Source organism: Acinonyx jubatus, chromosome E3 (assembly GCF_027475565.1).
Source record: "Acinonyx jubatus isolate Ajub_Pintada_27869175 chromosome E3, VMU_Ajub_asm_v1.0, whole genome shotgun sequence".
NCBI classification, from domain to species: Eukaryota; Metazoa; Chordata; class Mammalia; order Carnivora; family Felidae; genus Acinonyx; species Acinonyx jubatus.
Genome location: NC_069398.1, coordinates 9,668,254 through 9,692,723, shown reverse-complemented (window position 1 = coordinate 9,692,723; position 24,470 = coordinate 9,668,254). Strand labels below are relative to the sequence as shown.

The 24,470-nt window shown below is 48.3% G+C and overlaps 1 protein-coding gene across 2 annotated transcripts in view; it reads right to left on the bottom strand.

Moving 5' to 3' along the window:
• The window catches only part of XYLT1 (xylosyltransferase 1), a 306,120-nt gene that overhangs the window by 38,707 nt on the left and 242,943 nt on the right, over positions 1-24,470 (bottom strand). For both annotated transcript variants that reach the window (XM_027042948.2, XM_053213227.1), the window contains exon 6: positions 5,194-5,274. In XM_027042948.2, the coding sequence (XP_026898749.2) occupies positions 5,194-5,274 (81 nt within the window). The remainder of the gene's footprint in view (positions 1-5,193; positions 5,275-24,470) is intronic.

Genomic DNA, 24,470 nt, shown 5'->3' with positions numbered 1-24,470 from the left:
CTGACACACAGGTGCTTGATGTCGATGTCACTCAGCCAAGGTCATACACCTAGAATCCAGAGTGTGGATTCCTACCTGCTGTGCCAAGTGCTTTATGTATAGCACTTACAGGAAAGCTCCCTTAATAATTTTCCCTAAATCAACTTTGAATAGCTTCAACGGTGTTTTTTTTTTTTTTTAAACTGAGTCTTACTCTCAGCATAACTTCTATGAAACCATGGGGCAGACGGCTAATTCTATCAATTGTTGTTGATATACTTGCGATCAGTACCTAGCTTTCCCAGCACTCCTGTCTGTGAAGTACCTGAATCCACCTCTCACGCTACAGGTGGATGGGGAACACAATTTGGAAGACACCGACTCTACAAAGGAGGGGAAGAACCTGATCTTTCCTCTCCTCATCATTTCCACAATACTTCTGCTTAAAGTTAGCAGGATTCTGCTCTTTCAGTTGTACGCCCCAAAGGCAAAACTGCAGGTCCTGTCAGATGTGGTCATGAATCACGGCGTGATAAAATCAGGCCTTAAAAGCCAGACCGAGCCATGTTCCAGTCCCAGCTCTGCGGTCTGCTCGCTGTGGAACCTTAAGCAAGTAAAATCAACTCTCTAAGCCTCAGCTGTACTCATCTCGAAGATCTCACTTGCCAAGTGAGCCGGGAATGAGACAACACACCAGAAAGTGCCTGGTTCAGGGCCTTCCCAGGGTCAGCGAGGACACTCCGTCCTCCACAATGCCCATCTCCCTATTCACATTTTATAAAGATGGGGAAACAGAGGCTTGGAGAGTCAAAGCCATCTGTTGAAGTCCTATGGCCATCACATGAGCAAGCCAGCATTTCAACACAGGTGCCAGGCCTCCAATGTTCATGTACCTGCCCCTGTACCACAATGTGTCCCTGGGCTCAGCATGGGGGCCTGTGGACCTTGGATCAGCAAGAGAGCTCAGATGGACTGAGGCAGAGAAAGTGTCAGAGGAAACCCTATTCTGGCTGGTGGAAAGGATCTTCCCTTTCTAGCCCCTATCAGACCACCCCCCACCCCGGCCCCCGCAACAATCAGGTTGCAGACATTTGGGAAACTTCTCCAATGCTCCCTGAACAGAAGCCAGGAGTTCCAGGGTAACTGCAAGGACCTATTTAGTCTGCAAGGACATATTTAGTCCCTCAGTGAGCTTTAGGACACCTGCTTCTGCTCACCCTACAGAGGCTAACTGGGAAAACAGTAACTGTGCTGCGTGCCTTTCATTGCATCGACTTTATTTTTGGAGGAAAGCAAGGAGAAATGGTGAACACAACACTCCCCTTCATTTAATTACAGGAACAGTCAGGACCAATTTGGTAACTATTAAAATATTAGTTTGCCTTTATGCCATCCCTGCGGAGCAGGAGCTGGGAATCCACACTGGCTGCCAAGGGCTGGAGATGGGGACAGAAGGTCAACACTGCTATTAGGAGCCACGTGGAACTAAAAACTGAGGCACCCTGTGGCCTATTTTGTATCTTACTGCTTGTTTTTGGTCCCTCCACATCGTTTGATCCTTTAAACTCTTTGCCTTTGTCACAATGTCTTTTACAAGGGCTGGTCCAGGAGCAGAGAGCGTCAGAAGGAGAAGTGCCTTCGGAGACCATCTTATTCATCCACTTTTCTTTTTTCAAAGGGAGAAAGTGAAGCCCAGAGAAGCAGAGTCGCTGCCTGAAAGCCACCCAGCATCCTGGAGGAAAGCAGGCCCAGAATACAGACAGGCTGCATCATACAAGGATTATGAGCTTGGGCTCTGGGGACACAGGCACCTGGGCCGGAGTCCTAGCACTGCTGTAATTATGTGGGCTTCACCAAATTACTTCACCTGAGTCTCAGTTTCCCCGTCTCTAAAATGAAGCTACTAAGTCACCATTGGAGCCAGAAAATCCAACCAACACAAAGGAACATAGAACTAAACAAGGGAGTCAAAAAGTACACACTTCCAGGTGTGAAATAAATACGTGCTGGGGGGAGGTGATGTATAGCCAATAATACTGTACTGTGTATTTGGAAGTTGCTCAGAGAGTAGATCTTAGATGTCCTCATCAACAAGAAAAAAAAATGTAACCATGTGGGGTGACAGATGTCAACTAGACTTATTATGATCATTTTGCAATATATACAAATAACGAATCATTAGGTCATACACCTGAAACTAACATAATGTTGTATGTCAATTACATCTCAATTAAAAAAATAAAAAGATTCCCCTCAGTGAACTACTTGGCTATCTGATGTGTTTATTTTACTTTAACCCACTCCAGGAATAGTAAATAATTAAATGCCGCCCCCCCCAATAAAAAGGAAAAGAAAAGAACTAATGGAGTCTAGGTGTGATTAAAGCATTTGAACTGCTTGATTTAGCCATATCTGAAGTCAGAGATCAAGGTTTTCCTTCCATTAACTTCCTTTACCCACTGAGTCTAGTTTAAGCTGGGTTTCTGTCATCTGCCACCAAGGGTCCTTTATAACACATCACCCGTGCAGGGTCTGCAGCCTAGCCATGCCCAGCTCTGTGCGATGGGGAGGGGACAACAGAAGACGCACAGTGGCTAGGGTTACTCATCAGCAGGTGAGGCCCCAGCTGACAGAGAGGAGAGGGTGGCAGGTAATGGCTCATTTTACTATGAAATTAATACGACATTACTGCCCTTCATTCATTCAAGAAAGAGAAAACCAGCCAAGGGCTCATTCCTGGGTAGTGGAATATGGGAGCTTTTCTGTTCGGAGATCCTTGGGTTTTAGTTTTAGCAGGAAGTGCCAACAACATCTTAGCCGGAACCTTTATGTTGTTTTGTGCCATGTGGGTATTACCTGTCAGCTACTGACGCACATCCACCAGACAGGTATTCACACACCCAGCGGGGTAACTCTGGCCCAAATACCATCTATTTATTTCTCCCACCACAATATTTTCATCCTACACTTATCATAGCCATGACATCACCATCATCAACACCACCATCACATAGGGCATCTACTATATGGTGGATGCTTTATATGCAGCATCTCATTTAATCCTCTCAACCCCAAGAGCGTAGGCCTATTGTTATTTCCACTATAAAGGTAAGGGAACAGGCTCAGAGAGGTTAAGACACCTGTCCAATGCAACATAGCTAGGACATGGCAGAGCAGGACTCTGATCCAGGAAGTACAACCTCAAGGCCCACGCTTTTAACCTCTGTGCTACATACCCAGTCCCAAGCACTGGGCCTAGAAATAGTGGACAGAGAATAAATACCAACTAGGCAGGAATAATAATACCAGGGTGGATAATAATTCAGACACAAGTCTATCAAATTACAATGGGCTCCTTTCTGATGAAACAACTTTGCACAAAACACGTATTACAAGGTTACCTGGAGGTAACCTAAGGGCCTAGACACTAACATCTGGGCCAGTTTTGATAACTAACACCTGAATGGAATCATGTTCAGCTCTACCTTGCTCCCATGGGCTTTGGGGTCAGAGAACTGGGTTCAAATTCTAACACTTACCAGTTGTGTAACCTTGGGAAAATCATTTAGACTCCCCAAAACCCCTTTCTTCTCCTGACAAATGGGGATAATGATTCTTATTTTGCATTGAGTGGCCCTAAGAATGAAATTGGATCCCACAGGGAAAAGGTCAGCAGAGCAAGGGCACTTATCAGGAACACATCACACAGTGGCTGTAATTCTTGATCTACCCAGGCCTCTCTCCCTTTAGCGGTGGGAACATGCTCATGCTAATCTGTAAATCATGCTGATTTACAGAGCATCCTCAAGTCTGGGGGCTCCTTCTAAATGTAAAAAAAGCAGGCTGTCAGTAGGATGGGAACAAGCTATAAACAGCTGGATGAAATCAGAGTTAGAATTTAGGCAATGACACAACAAAGGATTCTGAGGTTACATCTGGAGAGCTCAGGAGATGGAGCTCAAGGCTACCTTCTGGTCCCCCCCTCCCCCCCCCACCCCTGCTCTAGGTACCTCGGTAAACTGAGTTACAGAGCCAGCCAGAGGGCAGGTCAGTCAGCAGTTGCACAGAACGCCTGAAGCAGACTACAAACTGAAATGCCAGTGGGGGCCAGGTAGGGAAGGGGCACAGGAGAGGACAGGAGAACACGGGCTTTGTCTATGACCCAGGTGATAGCCTCCAATGAGAAACCTGAGGTCCAGAGTCAGTGGACCTTTGGATCTTTTAAGATGAGCTGGATGTGCCTGGGAAACATTGCTATTTTTAAATGGGGCTATTCATTTTCAAATGGAGCACTTGAACTGAAACAAAACAAAACAAAACCAACACAAGAGCCAAACCAAACAAAACACATCAACGAGCTAAAATTATCCCATGTGCTGCCAGGTTATGGTCTGAGTTCAAAGCTAGAAAAAGCTGCCAGCATGTCAGTGATCTGGGCTGGTTTTTTTTTTTTAATGGTGTTTGCCATCAGGACGGTGAGGCTTATCATGTGATCTCCCCTAAAGGGGGCGCTTGAGACTGAATCCCTCGTAGCTGATCTCTGGCCACAGAGATATTGACTCTGCTGAAAGTGGGACTGCAGCATGCTATTTGTGGATCCAGATTGGGCTTCTTGGTGCCTTGAATCCCTGCCAATGTCTTGGGCAGCAAGAGTGAGGCACTGGTGAGGGCAAAGGGTGGGAATCAGGATATATGAGCTCAACTCCATGCTGGCATGAGACTCTTTTTCACCAGGAAGTAAGTTCCATGAGAATGAGGATTTTGTCTTGTTCAGCTCTAGAAGGGTGCCTGGCACATGCTTGGCACTGGGTGAGTGTTTGCTGAATGGCTGACCCAGTGAATGATCTGGGCCATCACTTAAATTATGGGGCTCAGTCATCCCACCAATAAAGTGGGAATGAACAATGGCTGCCCTACTTACCTCAAAGGGTTGCCATAATGAGATAATGGACCCAGGAAAGTGCTCAGTGTGTGTGTGTTGGGGGGGGGGTGTGTAAAGGGCTATTACGAGAGGAGATGCATTTACTATTATCCCTGTCCTTGGCTGATGGGAAAGACTGCTGCAGACCCGACATGGAAGGGGCAGGGGCCCACCCGAGCCATGCCTTCCTCCTGTCCTCTACTTTCCTCTAGGCTAGCCTCAAAGGAAGCCCCAAAATGATCACTCAGATTTTCATTTCCATTTTGCACATGGGTAGGGGGAGGATGTGCTACCTTGCATTGTCCCGGCCGTGTGACTTCAGGAAATTCATATCTCGGTATCGGGAGAGAAATGCCACCAGCTGGTCATTCGTCCTGTGGAAACAAACCAAGAGGAAGGTCAGGGTCCTCCAGAGACCATGGACACTTTCTGAGTCTTGGCTCCCTTCGTGGTCACAGAAATAAGGTCCATACAGGCTAATAAAGCATCTTCTTTCATGGGTCACCACCCTAGGCTTACCACACTACATTAAAAGGGGATATTAGTGTGTTTGTATCCTACCTATCCTATAGCCTGTACACTCTTTGAGTATAAGCATACTACCTTAGCTGTTCTGGAATCTCCAGTACTCAGCACTGGGCGTGGCAAACAGTAAGTCATTAGTGTGTAGCTCAATGCGATACACAGCAATCTCAGGGTCTTTGCACGTGCTGTCCTTGGGAAATTCTGCCTTGTATCTTTCCAGGTCTGGCTTGCTGTTATCATCCAGGTCTCCTTTCAAATGTAACCTCTTCAGAGACGCCTTTTCTGGCCACCCAACCTAATGTGGCATCAGCCTCCCCCACCCCCATCTTTATCATATCCCTTTATTTCCATTACTATTTTATTGTCACCTGCAAGTGTTAAACTTGTTTACGTTATGATGTAAGCTCCATCAGGACAGAAACTAATGGGACTTGCTCCTCACTAGCACATGGTAGGAGCTACATTAATGGTTGCTGGATGAATGAATACTAAGTCCTTGAATAACCAGTGGGCTACCAATTGAGAGAGCTTTAAAAAATATGAAGTGCGATTGAAACAGATGACGTCGTTCCCAGTATTGTTATCCCAAATTTATCGCCATCAATCTCGGTGCAGGCAGTGTAGTCACAGCTAATCAGCTTGTGCATACAGCTGTGACAGTATTTTAAAAGGCAGTCACACGGGTCTCCATCTGCCAGAAATGCAGTCGCCTCTTCTGCTGAATAAACCCAAACAGGTAAACGGTGCTGAAGTGACAGCTCCTTTATCATCTGCTCTGCTCAGGAATTTTTACTTAGAAGGAAAGGGTTAACCATTGTTTCAAAGTGGGAGACCAGATGGAGGCGGTGGAAAGGAAGGACACTCCTGGAACCGAATGGAGGCTCTCAGAACTTTGGGGGGCAGGTAGGTGCCTTAGAAAGCAATGCCTGGGCTCTAGAAGCAGAAAGGTCTAGAGGCAGATCGCCGCTCCACTCCTGACCCAAGGGTGAGCAATTTAACATCTGGGTGGTAGCCTTCTCTGAACCCCCCTGACTGCCCAGCAGACAGTAGGCTCTCAGTACGTATATAACGAATGGATAGCTGGGAGTATTTAAAGGGCATATAGTAGGTGCGCAATAAATGCAAAGTGCTTTGCTCCTTCCACCTGCCACCATCTGGTCTAAGCAGCCCCCACGCCTCACTCTTCATTTCCCTGCAACTCCCTGCAGCCGCACCACTGCAAGCCCCTATTCTGTGATTGGATGACGCATGCTGACCAACTCATAATTCCAGCGGAGGGGGCACAAAGCAGTCAAGGGACGCTGCAGTGAAAACGAGCCCTGCCGATGTCCCATCCTATTACTGAAATGAACACCAATACACAGGCGGCCATTCTGGCGGTAGCAGAGAGACCCCCGTCCACACTGAAGTAAATCCAATAGGAACACGCAAGCCAAGCCCTGCCGAGGTGCACAGAGGTAAATTCCAGGGACGCAGCCAAATGGCTAACCCCACGCATCTGGAAAACGGTGCATCTCGTGTGTGGACAATCCTGCCCACATGCTCCAAGGTAAAGCCCACGTGTGCCTCATACCAAGTTACAGACAGCCATGGGCAAAGGGCCTCCCGAAGTTGCGGGGAGAGGTGGGAACAAGATCAGCCCATAAAAAAAAAATGAAAGCAATCTCTCTTTCCAAACCCTCAAGAGGCCCATTCGATCTCCGTGTCTCAGCAGTTCCTGTTTACCAACCCCCTTGCCACTCTGGGACAGTTCATTATCGTCGTCCTGATGAATACGGGGACAAGTTAACCTCTGAATGGGTCCCTGGCAGCAGGAATAATAAATAGGGCCTCTCAGCGGCCTCAGAGGGAGGATTGAAGGGGCCGGGCCGGGGCTCCTGGGCCCCCGTGCGCGAAGCCTCAGGCCTCCCAGGGTCAGTGGCTGCAGCTCCATTTGGCAACCCCAGAAAGCGCCTTTCAGGGCCCTGAGCTGGGGCCATTTTCACATTTACCGCTTCACCGAGTCCCCATCTGACGGGGATGAATAGGCATTTAGCGAATTTACTTAGCGATGCTTCCACATGAAATCGTCTCAAAAGATGACATCTTGGGGGAGGGAGGGCGGCTGGGGAGGGGGCTGCGGATTCCAGGCCCAGAGCCCGGGGAGGGGGAATGCGGGGGTGGGGTGGGGGTGGGTAAGGCTGCCTTTCAAAGCAAAGTGCTGTGTGCCTGGCTTGGCTGGACTGGCGGGGTCGAGGGGACCCCTAACTCCCCCTCCCTGGGCTCCCTCCACCGGCCCCCTCACTCTCCCTCTCTCTCAGAGTAACAAGCTTGCTCTGCACACTGAAACCAGTTTCCCAGCCCTTCTTCAAGGGGACACGCAATTCGGCTGGGGCCCAACTTTCCTATCACTGCTTTCCAACGCCTGTCTATAATTGCCTACATAATATTTAGTTCTCCTCAGATAATTAACAGCTTGCGATCTGTTGACATTTTACCCAGTTCCAGCCTCTCTCTCTCCCTCTTTCCCCACCACATACGTTTCTCACTCTTCCTCTTCTGGTGGAGTCATGTGCCAAGTGGCTCCCACCACTCATCTCTTGTGCCTGTCCCTACCTCTTGTGAAAACCATTAGGAGACATGTTTCTTCGTCCACAGCCACTCCTCTATGACTGTGACTCTAGGCCCCTCACTGGCAGCCTTCGTGGCCACTGGGATGTCTTTGTGGAAATACGTAAATAAGTAAATGTAAAAATAAGTGATTTATTTTAATAAATAAGTCATTTATTTCAATTAATAAATTGGCTATAATATCAACAAACTTAATGGAACCATGTGAAAATCTTTGTTGAAATGAGGGAATAAGTGAATGATAAATAAGCTCCAAACATTAAAAAAATTTAAAAAAAGGGGCTGCCTGGGTGGCTCAGTTGGGTAAGTGTCTGACTTCGGCTCAGGTCATGATCTCATGGCTCATGAGTTCGAGCCTCAGGTTGGGCTCTGTGCTGACAGCTCAAAGCTTGGAGCCTGCTTTGGATTCTGTGTCTCCCTCTCTCTCTGCCCCTCCCCTGCTCGCGCTCTGTCTCTTCCTCTCAAATATAAACATTAAATTTTTTTTTGAAATAAGCTCTAAACCACGACCATTTATGAAATTGTCCACCATGCCCCAGACCCTGGAGCAGATGTTTGCCACATTTTATTGCATTTAATATTCACAAAAACTCTATAAAATGTGAGTTTCATTCCCAATTTACAGATGGGCAACTGAGACTCAAAAATTGCCGCTTAGTGAATCAGGATTAGAATCTGGATCCAGATGTCAGAGAGTGTCATGCCCTTTGCTACTAGACTGTTTGCATAAATGAATGAGTGAATGAATGAAGGAAGGAAGGAATGAGTGAACAAATGAGTAAATGAATGAATAAATGAATGAACGAGTGAACGAATGAGTGAATGAATGAGTGAACAAATGAACAAGTGAATGAATGAGTTCCATGCCAGGTGTAGGTGCTCAAATGCCCCCCTATTCAGAGCCTGGTCTTTGGATGAATGCAGTAACTCAGGCTCCACCTCGGACCTACTGAGTCAAATTCTGCATTCTAACAGGATTCCCAGGGGATGCGTGTGCCCTTTAAAGTTTAAGAAGGGCTGCTTTAAGTGAAGCACGAATATGGTAGTTAATTCTCTTCCTCTTTTCCTTCTTCATCTTTTCCCTAAGGCCTGCTCCTGAAAGCCTGGACTTGCAGCGAGTTACTTTCGTCTCAGTAAGCCTCAGGTGTTGGGAGTATTAAATAAAATAATGCCTGAAGATCTGTGCTGTAGCACCGGGCATATAGTAAGCCCTTGATAAATGTTAGCTGTTATTTAATAGTATTATTATTGCCATCTTGAATATCAGAAGCTTAAGACATTTTGAACTGGAGACAGCAGTATAATGACCCAGCCAGATTTGAACTTGGAAAGCTTTCTGTGCTTAAGCCCCAGGGGATGCCCTGTGGAGCATGGTTTGGGAAATGCCCCATCGAACGGACCTGTCTCCTCTCCCGGCTGGTGTGAGAGTTAGGAACTGGCTCCCGGGGGGCCACCTCGACACTGTGTGTGTCTAAGATGCATAATGGTTCTGGGCATGAGGACACACAGAACTGGGGGGGGGGAGGACAGCTCAGCTCTCAGGTCCCTCTAGTACCCAGGAGCCCTGTCACAGCCAAGCCTGCCTGCTGGCAGCCTGAGACAGGGCGAGGAGGGAACGGGGACCTTCTCAGCCTCCACTTGGAAAGAGCACAACACAGAGCCAGCCCTCAACTGCTCTACGTTCCTCCTGCCCACCAGGCTGTGGCCCAGAACCCCCTTCTCTGATACAGGATGCTGAGAAGAATCTGCCAGAGGTACTCCCGACGACCGGCAAGGCAAAGGCTAAGCACAGAGTTTTTGTGAATGTCAGGACTCAAGACTTCCACCCGCTGATGCTGCCGGGTATGTGCAGACCCCGGGGGCACCAGATCGAGGCCTCGTGGATGCGGCGGGTGGGCCATGTGAGGAGCAGAAATGTGTGTGCGTGGCAGGGGGTGGAGGACCAGGGCACTGGGCAAGCTGATCGTGCTAAGGATGGAGGCACCTTCAATGTGAGCTCAGAATAAACACGCCATATTTCCCCAGCTTCTTCCACTGCTCTATCATCTGCACAGTTCTTTCAGACGCATGTTCAATTTAACGTTCAATTCAATAGCGCTTCAGCTTTACCCTATGTGACAATATTTGCAGTATGTGATGTACTTTTTTTTTTTCTTTTTAACAAATCTTAAATTCTGGTAAAATATACCTAACAGAAAATCTGCCATCGTAACCATTTTTACGTGTTAACAGTTCAGTCGTATTAAGTACCTTCGTACTGCTCTGCAACCACAAACCCCCATACCTCTCCAGAACGCTTTGTATCTGGCAAAGCTGAAACCCTGTACCCATTAAAACAAGAACTCTCCATTTCCCCCTCCCCCAGCCGCTGGAAGCCCCTGTTCTGCTTCCTGTCTCCGTGAACACATTCATAGAGGAGTCAAACTCCAGGAACCTCCTATATGTCTTTTTGCGACTGGCTATTTTTCCCCTTAGCACAATGTTCTGAAGGTATATCCATGTTATAACGTGTATTTCTGTTTCGAGGCTGAGTAATTCCGATACACCATTTTTATGTTTTTTTCCCCCCTGTTACACATGAAAAGCAATAATGACTATGTATCTGGGTACCTCCTAAAGCACCTGGGCCACCAGGGGCATATGGAGAGCAGTCAGCTGTCCCGGTTTGTCCAGCCCTGAGAGGGGATCCAGGACACAGATGTTTCAGTTTTAAAATCAGATGGTCCTGGGACACCTGAGTGGCTCAGTCATTTAAGCGTCCAATTATTGATTTCGTCTCAGGTCATGAACTCACGTTGGAGCTCTGCATCGGGCTCTGCGCTGGTCATGGAGCCTGCTTGGGTCTCTCTCTCTCTCTCTCTCTCTCTCTCTCTCTCTCTCTCTCTCTCTCTCCCCCTCATTCTCTGCCCCTTCCCTGCTCACGCGCACGTGCGCGCTCCCTCTCTCTCTCTCAAAAGATTAAATAAATAAATATCAGATGGTCCTGGCGAGCCAACTTAAGCTGGTGGCATACATGTCTGCTGAGAGCCATGTGACCCCAGAAAAACGTCATACTCGTCCTTTTCTGAAATTACCATCCTGCAGCTTAGCCCACAGCAAGACAGACCAATTAATGGCAAGAGCAACAGAAAGAACAGCATCTAACACTTGAGGGCCTGCAGTGGGGACCACTCTCCGCAGCACTCTGCATCTGTTAACCCACTTAGTCCTCAAGGCACCCCTATGAAGCAGGTGCTGGGACACTCACACCCCTTGTTATTACAAAAAGGGGAGCATGTGTGTCCATGGCTTTTTTATGTAAGTATCTATCATGCTGATCTGTCTAATCGGCACATAAAGTAGACTTCATCCTTCTAAGGGTGACACAGAATCTCATGGAAGGGACACAGTCATTCTCCTAGTGATGGACATTTATGTTGTTTGCTTCCCTTACAGATACTGCTCCTAGGAACCTCCTTGAGCGTTTCTCTTTCCCGTATGTGGGTCTGATAGCTTTCTGTAGGATTCAATTCCCAGATGCAGCATTGTTCGTGCAAAGGGCACTTTTTAGTGTCTCTTTGCTTTTAGAAAGGCACGCTACGTAGACTGAGGCTAAGCCCAGAGCCAGGACGGGGCTCACACCACCACGCAGGAACCAAGTCAGTGGGCTCCCAGGAATATGGGGAGGGGGAAGGAAATGGCAAAGGTGATTAAAGGGGTGGGGGAGTTGTCCTGGAGAGGCTGGTGGGCTTCTTTGGCAGGCTAAGCAGGACTAGCAAGGGCCTTCTGGCTTCCCCATGGTACCAACAGCCAGTGGGACAGGAATGAGCCTCCGTCAGGCAGCGAGGTGTGTGTGCATGTGTGTGTGTGTGTGTGTGTGTGTGGTGTGGGGTGTGCAGAACTATCCAGTGCCCGGGGCAGCTGCTCCAGCTGGTGCCCATCTGTCTGTTAATAGCACAGGGATTTTCAACCAGGGCACCTTGGACAATACTTTTCAGGAGCCTGGCTATAGTTGTGAGATGGGTGGGCACTGGATCTAATTCCGGTCTGTTCTTCTTGGACTTGACACTAGATGTGCAACAAATAATTCCATCGTTCTTAATAAATGCCCCAGGGGAGCACTGGCCTGCAGGGCTCGTGGCCATCAAGGCAGAGAGCTCTGTCATTCACTTGTATGTATGTCCCTGCCTTTGACCACAATGTTTCCTCTACTGGACATGCTTTTCCCTTTGTCTTTGAACTGGAGGGGGAGAGGGGAACGTGAGGCAGTCAGAAAACACTTAGTAACGATTGCAGGAACCATGCCTGTGTTGCTGATTGTGTTAACTATGCCTCCCCCTTTCACCCACAATTCCCCCATCACACAGGAACTAGTTGATACATGAATAAAGTAGGACACAAAGAGATTTAATGACTTGGCTGAAGTCTTGCAGGAAGGTGGGCTACAGACTTGGACCTTCGCACTCCAGGCCCAAAACATGACTCTTTGCAATCCTGATCTCCTCGTGCTGGATCAGCTTTAGGAGTGCCCTCCGTTTCTTTCCAAAGACAGCCAGGCGGGAAACAGGCACCTGAAACTGCAGCCACCTTCTAAGGGGACCCATCGTCGAACACACACTGCATGTCAGAAGGTGACACAGATACGGCCTCCTGAGTGTGGGCCTTTCTGCTGCGCTGGTCTAAAATCGGAGCCCTAGCCACTGGGTTTCTCTTGCTGCATTCTGGCTCACAGATATATTCAAACCCATTTTTCCACATGGCTTATTTCTTTTTGGGTGTTGGGGAGAGGGCGGAAGATCCTGTCGATGCTCTGTCCACGACCCTCCAGGCAGGTTTTGCTTGGACCTTACCAAGTCTCCTTGTCTACTAGCAAATCTCTCAGGAAGGCCAGAATTCCAGAACAACACAAAGAAAGGTCAAGTTCAGGGTTCTCCGCAGACGAGCCAAGAGCAAAAGCACTGGAGATAAGAGAAGGGCAATCACTGATTGATCTTATAGAGCCAAAACGAGGAGTGAGACCCACTTCTGCGAAGACACAGTGGGAAATGTATGGAAAGACCTAGCTACTGTATTTCTTCCTCGGCCCTGTGGGCGTACTTACAGCCACTGTTGGTACCCAAGGAAAAGTGAACTGGATAAAATGCTGCCCCAGCTTTGAGGTTCCACTCTAATCCATCCGCCGGAAAGCAGCTGCAGGATTTTTCTAGAACCTAAGTCTGCTCACATCCCCTCTCTACTTAATACCCTTCAGTGGCTCTTTGTCCCCTGTAGGACAATGCTCTTAACTCCTTAGCAAGGTGTATAAAGTGGTTCGTGAGCTGGCCTGGCTGCTGAATCTCTGGCATTATTTGAAGTTTTCTAAATGTTCTGTGTTTCCTGTGACTTTGAAAACTCGCATGAAACTGTGCTCTCCTGGAAACGTGATTTCTTACCCCCTGACAGGGCGGGTGCCAGATACCTGGAACAGCGGTAGATAAGGTGGTCATGGTCTCTGTCCTCCAGGAGCACAGAGGACAGTGGAGAAGGCAGACAGACACGTAGATTCTTATGATATGGAGTGAACTGCCAGGTGAAATAAGGCACCGAGCATCCTGGAGACACCAGGGGAACAGCTCTTCCCCTCCACGCAGGCGGGCAGCAAACTGGGGAGCCACCTGGCTAATAAAACTCAGTCACTTTTGATTGGATTTATCTTTCTGTTACCAGAGAAACTGATGCAGAATTAAAACATGCTCACTGCATTGGCAGGAACTGGCAAACCATTTCTCAAAGCCTCAACGCTTTCACAGAACACTTGTAAGACACACATTTTTCATTTTAAACATACATAAGCCATTCTAAGAGGCAGTTTATCTGACTTTCCATCAGTGGGAACTCTTAACATGTCAGCCCTTCCTGCAGACGGCTGTAATGGAAAGGTAACTGACAAGAATCAGCGCCCCGGAGGCCATGCCTGATCCTGGAACACTGCTGGAATCATGAATGCAGAACTAAATTGCCATTCAGCCTTGTGTGTGTGAGCGCGTGTGTGTGCATGTGAAGTCTGTTTGATTGTATTTTAATTTTCTGAAATCTGGTTGTCCTCATATGCCACGAGACATCTCAAATGAGCAGAACATTTGGTTAACCAAATTCTGCATCCCCTTACGATGACTGATTACAGCCAGTTATTTGATTTGCTTTTGGGCAAGAAGAGGCCTGCTTTGGAGGACACAGAAAGACTGAATCTTAAGAGTAAACGTGATCTCCGGGAGAGAAACAAAACTTGGCTACAACGGAAGCTGTGTCTGCAGAAATTTCTCCCTGATCTTTGCCACTTTGTTGCTATTTGATTTTGAGCAAATTCCTGAAGCTGGCTGAGCCTCAGTTTTCTAATCTGCAAAACGGGGATAAAAATGGTACCTGAGGCACCTGTGTGTTGTGGGTATGGCACCCATAGTCCCTGGCCCATGGCTGGTGCTCAGTAAACAGAAACCCCCATATCCTTTGCTTCGAAATGCCAGAGGAAAGGCATGCCTACCACTTGCCAGACCTCCATCACGCTGTGTGACATTTCTAATCCTACCTGCCTGTGTGCCTAGCCCTAGAATAAATTACGTATGTTCAAGTCCCTTGACTGTGAGCTACCCGATGACAGGAACTTTCTCTGATTCATCTTTATTTTCTCAGTGTCCGGCATAGGCCTGAAACACACATTCTAGCAGCTTGATGTCTGTGAGTCCCCCTGCTCATTTCCAAGGGTCTCAGCCCGTCTGTACTGCATTCCAGAATGAGGACCTTTGTTCCCTATGCTGGGACCATCCTTCCCATATATTTGCCTGTTAACCCCCAACTGTCTTTCCAAGAACTGGCCCAGGGTCACATCAACGGGAACAGGCTGGAGTATAAATGAGAACTAAACTGAATGAAATTTTATTGATAAGCTCAACTCTCCATCTGCGTGTATGGCTGAGAACAGAGTTCTTTTCACCATTGCACACTCCCCTGGGTTTGCTCAAATGACAGCAGTGACCCATCATAATAATTTCTCTATTCCAATTTCACCGGATGGACATCCCTAACACACCAACAATAAATATACTGATGTGTGGAGTGTTCACAATAATGAGCCTGAGACCAGAGAGATGTCGGTTCAAGTCCCGGTTCCACCACTTACCGGCTGTGTGTCCCGGGCGTGTCATTTCTGCGATTTGAAGCTCAGTTCCCTCATCTTTAAAACTGAGGATGAGGATGTCTACTTCATAGGGTTGCTGTGACGATTAAGTCAAATACAACAATATTAACTGTTGCCTGCTACTGAAAGATCCAGGCTGATACAGATACACAGGCACTAGGAGTGCTGTAGGACAGGATACTGAATGGTGGGCAGGGGAAAGCCGCAGACAGAGACTGGGTAACCTAGGCCGCAGAACGCTACAATGTAGCTACTATTAAGGCTGCTGTTACTCCTCTTACTTCTCCAGCACTAGGTTCTGTATTTTGCAGCTGACAGGATACAATAAGCATCTCCATCCCCTGGAACTTCAGGGTCAGGTCAGTTCTGATTTCAGTCCCAGAGCAGGACTGAGCTCAAAGGACAGCTGACTGTCATGGATCACCTTGGGCAGCCTGCCAGGTCCCCTAGCCTGTCCTTTCCGGAATAGGATCCGAATGCACTGGAACACAGAAGAGAAGCCACATACTCCTCTGTGGAAAAGCAAACGTCATTAGCCACCTCTGCAAACCTCAAGCGGACACGGATTCTTGGCTCAAGAGACTGATTCTAGGGAATGAGGACATGCTGCATCCAGAATCTTCTTTCCTCGCAGATTCTAAGCCTGTTTATTTATTTGGGAGGGTTGATGAGAAGTTATACAAGAAATCAGGCTGTTTAAACAGAGGACACAGGCTCTGAGGTTGTAATTTGGCAGTTGCTAGAGGCAAAAGCTTCTGAAATGTTTTAAAAGAGAATTTATCACATAGATGAATGGTTCTCAAACTGCGTCTGGGACAGCGCTAGGTTCCACTTGGCCAGTGGGGCCTCAGGACAGCTCACTTGAGATTTCTCCAGAGAAATCTGTCACCTACTTTCCATACTGGGAGAAGTTTCAATTGGTAGTAAAAGATTTAGTAGAATAACAATATAAGTTGAAACATAATTAAAGAAGATGGCCAATTCAGATTCTAATTTGGGGGGGAGGGGCAGGGAGGGCAGAGTATAGCAGGTGACTAAGTCTGTGTAGCAGGACTGGCTCAACTCCACCCTCACTAGACTGTCTGACCTTGGGCGGGAACACTTTCCTGGAGCACTCTTGCATTCTGAGCAATGGGCATCATGATAGGACACATTTTGTATGGCTGTTTTGAAGATAAAGAGAATGATGCATGGCGGTTAAGCACTTAGCATGGGTGCTTGGTATACAGCAAGCACTTAATAGGTACTAAATGTGTTACTGTTGGGGCTGGGGAATAAATTCCTTTCTTCTGCCCTCCCTCCCTTCTTTCCTCCCCTCTCACACATTTTTGAGCATTGCCTAAGTGCCAAAAATTGTGTTGCGTTCTGATGTTAGATAGGAATTCAGCTTTTTAGACCACTGGTATCACTTTGAGTCGCACAGACCTATTTCAAGGAGGGGTAACTTTCCCAGGTTTTATTGGACTATGAACTCAGACTTCCTGCTCTTTGGGTAAAAGTCATTCATTTCCGGATATTCCTGAGGTGTTTACTCAGAGGGAATACCTTACATCCACTCCCCTTGTGTTCCTGACTGATAGTGACTGACATAGTGTTTCTTAAAAAAATATTTAGGGGCGCCTGGGTGGCTCAGTCAGTTAAGTGTCCGACTTAGGCTCAGGTCATGATCTTGGGGTTCATGAGTTTGAGCCCCACATCCAGCTCTGTGCTGACAGCTCAGAGCCTGGAGCTCGCTTTGATTTCTAGGTCTCCCTCTCTCTGCCCCTCCCCTGCTCATGCTCTGTGTCTCTCACTCTAAAAACAAATAAACATTAAAAAATTAAAAAAAAATATTTACTGTCATCTGGGACTATTCCGAAAACCTGTTCACATATAATAATGCTGAAAGGTGCTACTACAAGTTCATCGATCACTGATAAAATATTTTCCAGTGCTGGTCCTTGAATATTTAAATGGTTTGGATCATAAAAGAGGTTTATGTTGTAAACTGTAAAACACGATGTGTGCCAGATGGGAGCAGGTCTGTTTTGTTCATATCACTATATCCCACATTCATCCAGTCAGCAAACATTACCGTTACACCTACTACATGTCAAGATACTGTTCTGGATGTTGGAGGAACAGTGACGATTGAGACCCAGTCTCTGTGAGAATTGACCCCTAGTGTCTCGAGGCACCCACCGTATGCCTTGGATTAGCTTTTCTCCCATGTATTACAAACGGTACTAGTTATAGGCCATTCTTGCAAGAATCAAGAAAAGAGCCATTCTGATCATTTTCTGTGTTCTGAGGTTCCCACAAGGAACCCCCATTAAGAAAGGTGCGGCTGGCACAATATAGTTGCTTAACACTTACAGGGACAAACGCTGAATGGAATCCCTAAGGCTCTGCCAGGTTCCTGAAATGGAATTCATAAACTCACATGGCATCCCTTTCATGCTAAGGCAGATAGATAAATGGGCAGGTGCAGCTGAGACGAGCCCCACTGAGTGACAGCCAGATGTGCCACTGGTCTGCAGGGACATTGCTCGGCATCAGGTGACCTGGTTGTAAAGCCTACTGTGTGAACTTGCAAGCTACTTTATCCTGAGTCTCAGTGTCCTGGTCTGAGGGGGGTAGAGAACTGAGGAGATCACGTGTGTGAAGGTTTATTGGCCTAGGGCCCGGCACACAGGAAGTGCCTGGTTATCCCAGAGCTGTTGTTACTCAGTCCCTCTGAGGGATGGACAAGGAGGCCTGGCTTCCCGAGGCACACCACACTGCAAGCTGCAGTCAGCAGGTGTTTCCCCGGGGAAGCCAAGCCCGTGGGGTGCTGACATGGCCCAAGAGCTTGAGAACAAAGCCGAGACTAATGTCTCTCTGCAGCTGGTGCCCTTGCTGCCCCCTAAAAGGCTGAGGTCGGCCAAAAAAGGAAACCCTCAGAAGCTGGAATCCCCTTTTTCCTACCTTATCTTCTTACTATTTCTTCCTTTTCTCTCCTAGGCAGTTGAACCACATACAGTAAAAAGTCACCATAATACCCAGAAGAATTGAAAAGCCAGTGTTGAAACAAAAACTTCTATATAAATGTTCACAGCAGCACTATGCACAACAGCAAAAGGCGGAAACGACTCAAACGTCCACGGAAGGGTGAACCGAGAAACCCAATGTGGTACATCCTTACAGCAGAGTATTATTCGGCCCTAAGACAGAATGAGGCACTGATATCTGCTACCACGTGGCTGGACTTTGTGAACATCATGCTAAATGACACCAGCCAGGCACAAAAGACCACATATAACAGGGTTCCATTTATATGAGGTATCCGGAATAGGTAAGCCCATGCACACTGGTGATTGCCGGGGCCCAGGGACAGGAAGGAACAAGGAGCAACCGCTTACTAGCTTTTCGGGATGACTCAAATGTCCGGCACCGGGGTGATGGTGGTTGCACCACATTGTCAATGTACCACGTGTCACTCGTGGTGATTTCTATAGGCTGAACTCCAATATTCCAAAGCGAAAAAAACAAAGTTCATCATCACACAGCTCCGATGACAACCATGGTAGGCATGTTGTAAACGTTTCACGCACCCTACATGTTTATCCTCACAACTCCCCTAGAAAGGAGGCAGCACTGGACTCCTTTCACAATGGACACACTGACTTCTCAAGCCGGCCTAGCTTGTCTAGTACCAGGGCTGTTGCGGCTGCTAACTACGGGGGACAGAGGTCAAGCGCTCCAGGAACTGGGTCTGTGTCCACCCTCACTGTGCCTTCCCAAAGACCTCACGTGGTGGCTGCTGTTATTATCACGTGGTGGCTGCAAAATGTACCCATTTTGCAGATGAGGAAGGACAAAGAAGTTCCATGACCTCTTTTGGCTCAGACAGCCCATGTGCAACAGAAGCGGCCACCTGACCTCAGAGTCCCAGGGCTTCGGCACAGAGGCTTGGCCACGGAAACGGAGGGAAGGTGGACAGCACAGTGTCTACCTTCCGGCCCTGTTCATGGAAGATGGGGACAGCTAGGTTCCCTGCCACACGACGTCAAGAGATCACTTGGGATCTGGACCCTCTCCCGGGCTGCAGGGAAGCCAGCAGTGTGATGTCCGCGGCCGGGCAAGTATGATGTGCCACCGTCCCCCCCTGCTGGGCTCCCACACAGGGGCCCCCCTGGGTCTGTGCTGGCACCTCCAGTTAAGTGGAGAAGCAGCAGAGCCAACTTGAGGATTTATAAGAACCCATCACGGCTCATTGTTCTCCTGAAATCGAGTCTCTGGTGCGTTGGAATGTTTTCCATTTTCATGGTGGGAAAATCTGAAAATGCCTCTAGCTGAAAGAAATAAGTAAAGACAAAACCTTTTCACTGGTCTTCAATCCACGACGAAGCTCAGAGATGCCATTTAATAGTTGTGGAAGCGAACAACATGGGACGAAGGATCAGCGAGTCTTCCGCCATGTAGGAATAAGTGACAGCAAGGGCTGCTGCCTGCCGCCGTTGTAGGGGGTGGCCACCGACCGTCAGTCTGCTCCTACAGCCCTCGCTGCGCAGAGGACCCGCTGAGCTCCTGCGACATGCCAGGCGCTGTGCCAGGCACTAGAGACACAGCCTCAGCAGAAGACCTGTCACTGCTGTGCTTGTGGAACTGTTAACCTAGCGAACTGGCCCGTCTAGGTCACCCCACGGTCGTTGTGCATTGAGCACCTGCTCTGTGCCAGGCAAGGCCCTGCAAGTTCCACAGCTCCATCCCCACAGCAAAGGCTGCGGCGGGGCACTGTGACGCTGTTCATGCTACAGATGACAAAACCGAGGTGTGCCAAGCGTGAGCAACCTGCCCCAAGCTTTTGGGGCCAGTAAACAAGACGACTGGATTCAGACTCTGCGGACTCCCCACGCGCACACTTCTGATCCTTTTCCTACACTGCCCGAAGGCCCGAGCCCCAGAAAATTTCTGCCAAACAGAGAACGGAAAGAGGGTTTCTGGGTCCAGCTGCAGCTTACAGTATCTCCCCAGGAACCCCCTGGGGCACGGAGACGAAGAGCGCTATGTGCCGCAGAGAGGCCCAAGAGAGAAGAAATAATAGCGGTGAAACAACAGGGGGGAATAGCCTGCTGGAAAGTAATTACCTGAGCTATCATGCACACATCCGCTCGCACAAAGTACCTGCTATCATATTTCCCCTTCTCCAGCAGCCTAGTAGACATCTCTACTTTTTCTTCTTTCCTTCCTTTTCCCCCCACTGCCAAACAACCGAATAGGAGCTGAGGCAATCTCATCATGGCACTTTCCAACCTAACACTTTCCCAAGATAACCTGCTGCTTTTAGGATAAACTCAGGCTCTCAGAGTCTCAGGCTGTCTGGGTCCCGCCTAACTCTCCAGCCTGGTTCTCTATGTGCTTATCCCTCTGCCCACACCAGCCACTATTGACCTGATGCATGGTCCGTGTTGCCTCGTGTCTCAGGGCTTTGTAGACCGCTCTGCTTGGAACACTCATGCCCCATTGTTCACCCAGTTAATTCCTTCTGTCCTTTCAACTCTCAGCTCAGAGACACTTCTCCAGGGAAGCTCTCTCTGACTCCTGAGAAGAGAAACGGTTATATGCACAGTGGTTTCCTACGTTATATGCACGTAAACTTCCTTCCTGACAATGGCATGAAGATGTGATTATTTAATGGTCAAATCTGTGACGGCAGAGATGTTAACTACCCTACTGGTAGCTATAACCCCAGATCCTAGCAAATGTCTGGCGTGCTGGATGTTTCTACAAGTGTGTATTGACTGACTCACTGAATGAATCAATCAATCAATACTGAGGTCCTAAAGCTGATATTTCATTAGAACGCATTTCGTGGTCATTGTCTTGGTTAAAAATTTCTCTCTCCCTAAATCAATGTGGCAACCTATGGCAGACTCGAGAGACAGATTACAGACAGGGACCCCAAACACATCTAGGTGGGGAACCGGACCCACAAGATCAACCAGAGATACAGAAGGTAGAAGTACACGGGTCTGGTCACTCTGGGAAATCTTGGAGAATTAGCTGGCATCACGGCATTCATCAGCAACTTGCCAGGTCAGCCGAGGAAAGAGAAACGAGTCTTGTGCTTTCAGGGGGAGCAGGAAGCTGGGGTAAGTGCTGAAATCAATGAGTCTTGGGATTCAACATCATTAACCTTTCTGATTCAGAATGAGGAAGGTGGCACAGGGTGAATTACAGTGCTAACGGGCACACGGTATTTCTGACGGGTTTGTACAGAGAAGGCTGGTGGGAACAACGTATGATCTTCTCTGGCTGAAGGATACTATGTGAGGCTGGACAGGCCTATAGTCATGGAGGACACTCTGTGAACAAACTCCCCATCCCCTCTCGGCTGGCATGGTCAGGAGACAGGGATGGGGGAGCTGTAGTTCACACACTGCTTTCCAGCTCGAGTTTAGGACTGGTAAGCGATGCAGGTTGGGGAAAATAAAGTAAAAGGAGACTATTGTTTAGTGTCAAGTTCAGCTACCCAGGGCTGAGTGGGAGTCCAGGCCAGGGTCTGGGGGAGGTTACCAGAAGCCCTTACCATTCTTCCTCTGTCCAGGGTCATAAAATATGAAGCAAGGAGTGGATCGCATGCCGGTGCCTGGGTGGGCAGAACCATCTGTAAGGGCCACGCATGGGAAAATGGTGGGTGGGGAAGCGAATCTGCAGAGGCTGAAACCTGTGTGTTCTGGGCAAGGCCATGACCTGAAATGTGGGAGACCTGGCAGAATGGTATGGATCACAGGTCTGTGAACAATGGTCTGCCCTTGCTTTCGTAAATAAAGTTTGATGGGAACACAGCCTAGCCTGTCTGCTTATGTATGGTCTGCAGCTGCCTTATTGCTACAGCGGTAGAACTGTGTCATTGTGACCATCTGGCCCACAAAACTGATGTAATTACTATCTGGTCCTTTATAAAAAAAAAGTTGATTGACTTCTGCCATTGTGCTTCTCTCTCTGTGACCCTTCACACACCTTCCTCTCAACTTGTTGCCTTAACCCCCTTTTTAAGTGTCTTCTTGGGCCCTCCCTCCTCCGTCCACACTGTATGTTCCCTTGGACACATTTCCACTGGATGTGCTGTCCACCTGCTGATGTCTTGTCTCTTTCCTTCACCAGCATGGAAGGAGGCACGGTAGTAACATACTTTATTTACTGCTATACCCCAGCAGCCAGAAAACTGCCAGGCATACAGTAGGCACTCAATAAATACTTGTGGAATTGACTGAAGAGCCACTTACCCCTTGTATACTTGCTTTAATATTTTCTTATTTGGATCAACTGTATTATTACTTTCTTAAGGTTATTTATTTTGAGAGAGAAAGAGAGCAAGTGTGGGGGAGGGGCAGAGAGAGACAGAGGGAGAGAGAAAATCCCAAGTAGACTCTGCTCTGTCAATGCAGAGGCCAATGTGGGGCTCGAACCAGAAATGTCAGATGGTAACCTGACCCAAAGTCAAGAGTCAGACGCTTAACCAAACAAACCACATGGTCGCCCCTCAACTGTATTTTTAAATAAAATTTCAGCCTCAGAAATTTGGGGTATGTCAGGTCTTCCTTGTATGTGTTAATATAAATAAATATTGACGTTTTCAAAAATGTCTGCATACCACTTTAAATCGTCTTGCACGCTGCAAGTGGCTTGTAAATTAGACTTGGGAAGCCCTGGCTTGTGGTTAAGGATGCGGGTGGGTTTAAGTCCGAGCTCCGTCTCACGGAAAGCGAGCAATGGTGGGCAAACTTATGTCCCTTCTCTCTAATGAGGATGCTGAAGGTCCCATCTCACCAGGCAGCTGGGAGGTTAGGTGAGATTTGGGAAGCACTTGGCTCAGTCCCCCCGCACATACTCAGGACTGGACGTACAGAGGTGGGGACGTTTGGCAGAGGGGTGTCTCCTGGTAAGTCAGTGTATGACCACGCAGCTGCTCTTGCCTCCCAGTCCTGTGGCTGTCGCTCCTAGTGAATAAAGCCGGGCAGAAGCCACCCTGGAGTGGACAAGGTTCCACCACATCCCTGGCAAAGCAATTTGGATTAATGGGACTATTTAGCTGTAGGTGCCTGGAGAATGCATTGTTTAAACTAACTTGTTAGAAATATCCCCAGGGTGGCAAACTTTTAAACAAAGATTGACTCTGTAATCAAAAACTGCTTGGCCTTAAACCACATTCAGCATCCCAAAGAGCGCAATTACGTTGAGAAAGGGGAGGTGATGTTTGCGCCTCTGGCTGGGTTTGCCAAGTAATGTTGACTGATGGACACGATTAAATTGCACCGGGGAGAATCCTCTGGAGGAGTAAAGGACACAGGAGGCAGGCGGTGGCTCTGGGGGACACCGGTTCCATTCTTCCTCCACAAGGGAGCACAACACTGATGTGGGATTCCACTGGGCCCCTCACCCTGGGAAAACTGGCCCGCACCACCAACTGACTTCCTCTTTCCCCAACCTCTACTTGATTATGTGGCATTATGGGCAATGGGCCAAGGCCAGAATCCGGGTTCCAGATGATCCATCTGGACTGGGTGGGGCTTCTCACTTCAGAAGGACAGGGGCGATGGAGAAAGGCTTCTGTTCGTGACACTAACCCTCAGGCTGTGGACCCATCCAGATGTCTGAGACACGTTCTGACCCTGCCTAGGGGCCTTGCAATGGCCACTGGGTTGGCCAGAGGCGTATCGCTTGAGCCTGGGGAGAGGGGTGGAGCGGCGAGGACGGTGAGTTGGTTTAGGAGTAGAACTGTGAAGGCACATTCCACCTTGAAACCTGAAGGAGACTGTAGCAACACGGATTCAAGAGTAAGCCGAATGGAGAAGGACAGTGGTGTTTCTGCCCACTGAGCTCAAGCAGGCTGATCGACAAGGAGGGTCTTTTCAATCAGCCTTACTGGGGGGCAGGGAGGTGGGGGCCAGGGTTGCTCAACTGCAGACACATCCCAACAGGGCCCCGCCCAAGGCAACAGCCTTCAGGACTCCCTGTGACCACTGCATCTCCTCAAAGGTACGTGTGCGCGCTCTCTCTGGGTCTGCATTTCCATAGCAGTACAAGGATAGAGAGAGATAAAATACAGGAAGGAATAAAGAAAACGACCACAAAAAAGGCCAGATCACACCTTTTTTTTGGTCTACAGTTAAGAACTGTGAAGGATTTTTAGCTTGCATGATAATAATAGGAGAACCACTTCATGAGCACCTGTAATAAACGCCCAGCTCTGGCTTAGGTCTTGTGTTTGAGTGTCTCCCAACGCCATAATGCCACCCTGAGGAAATGGCTGTGGGG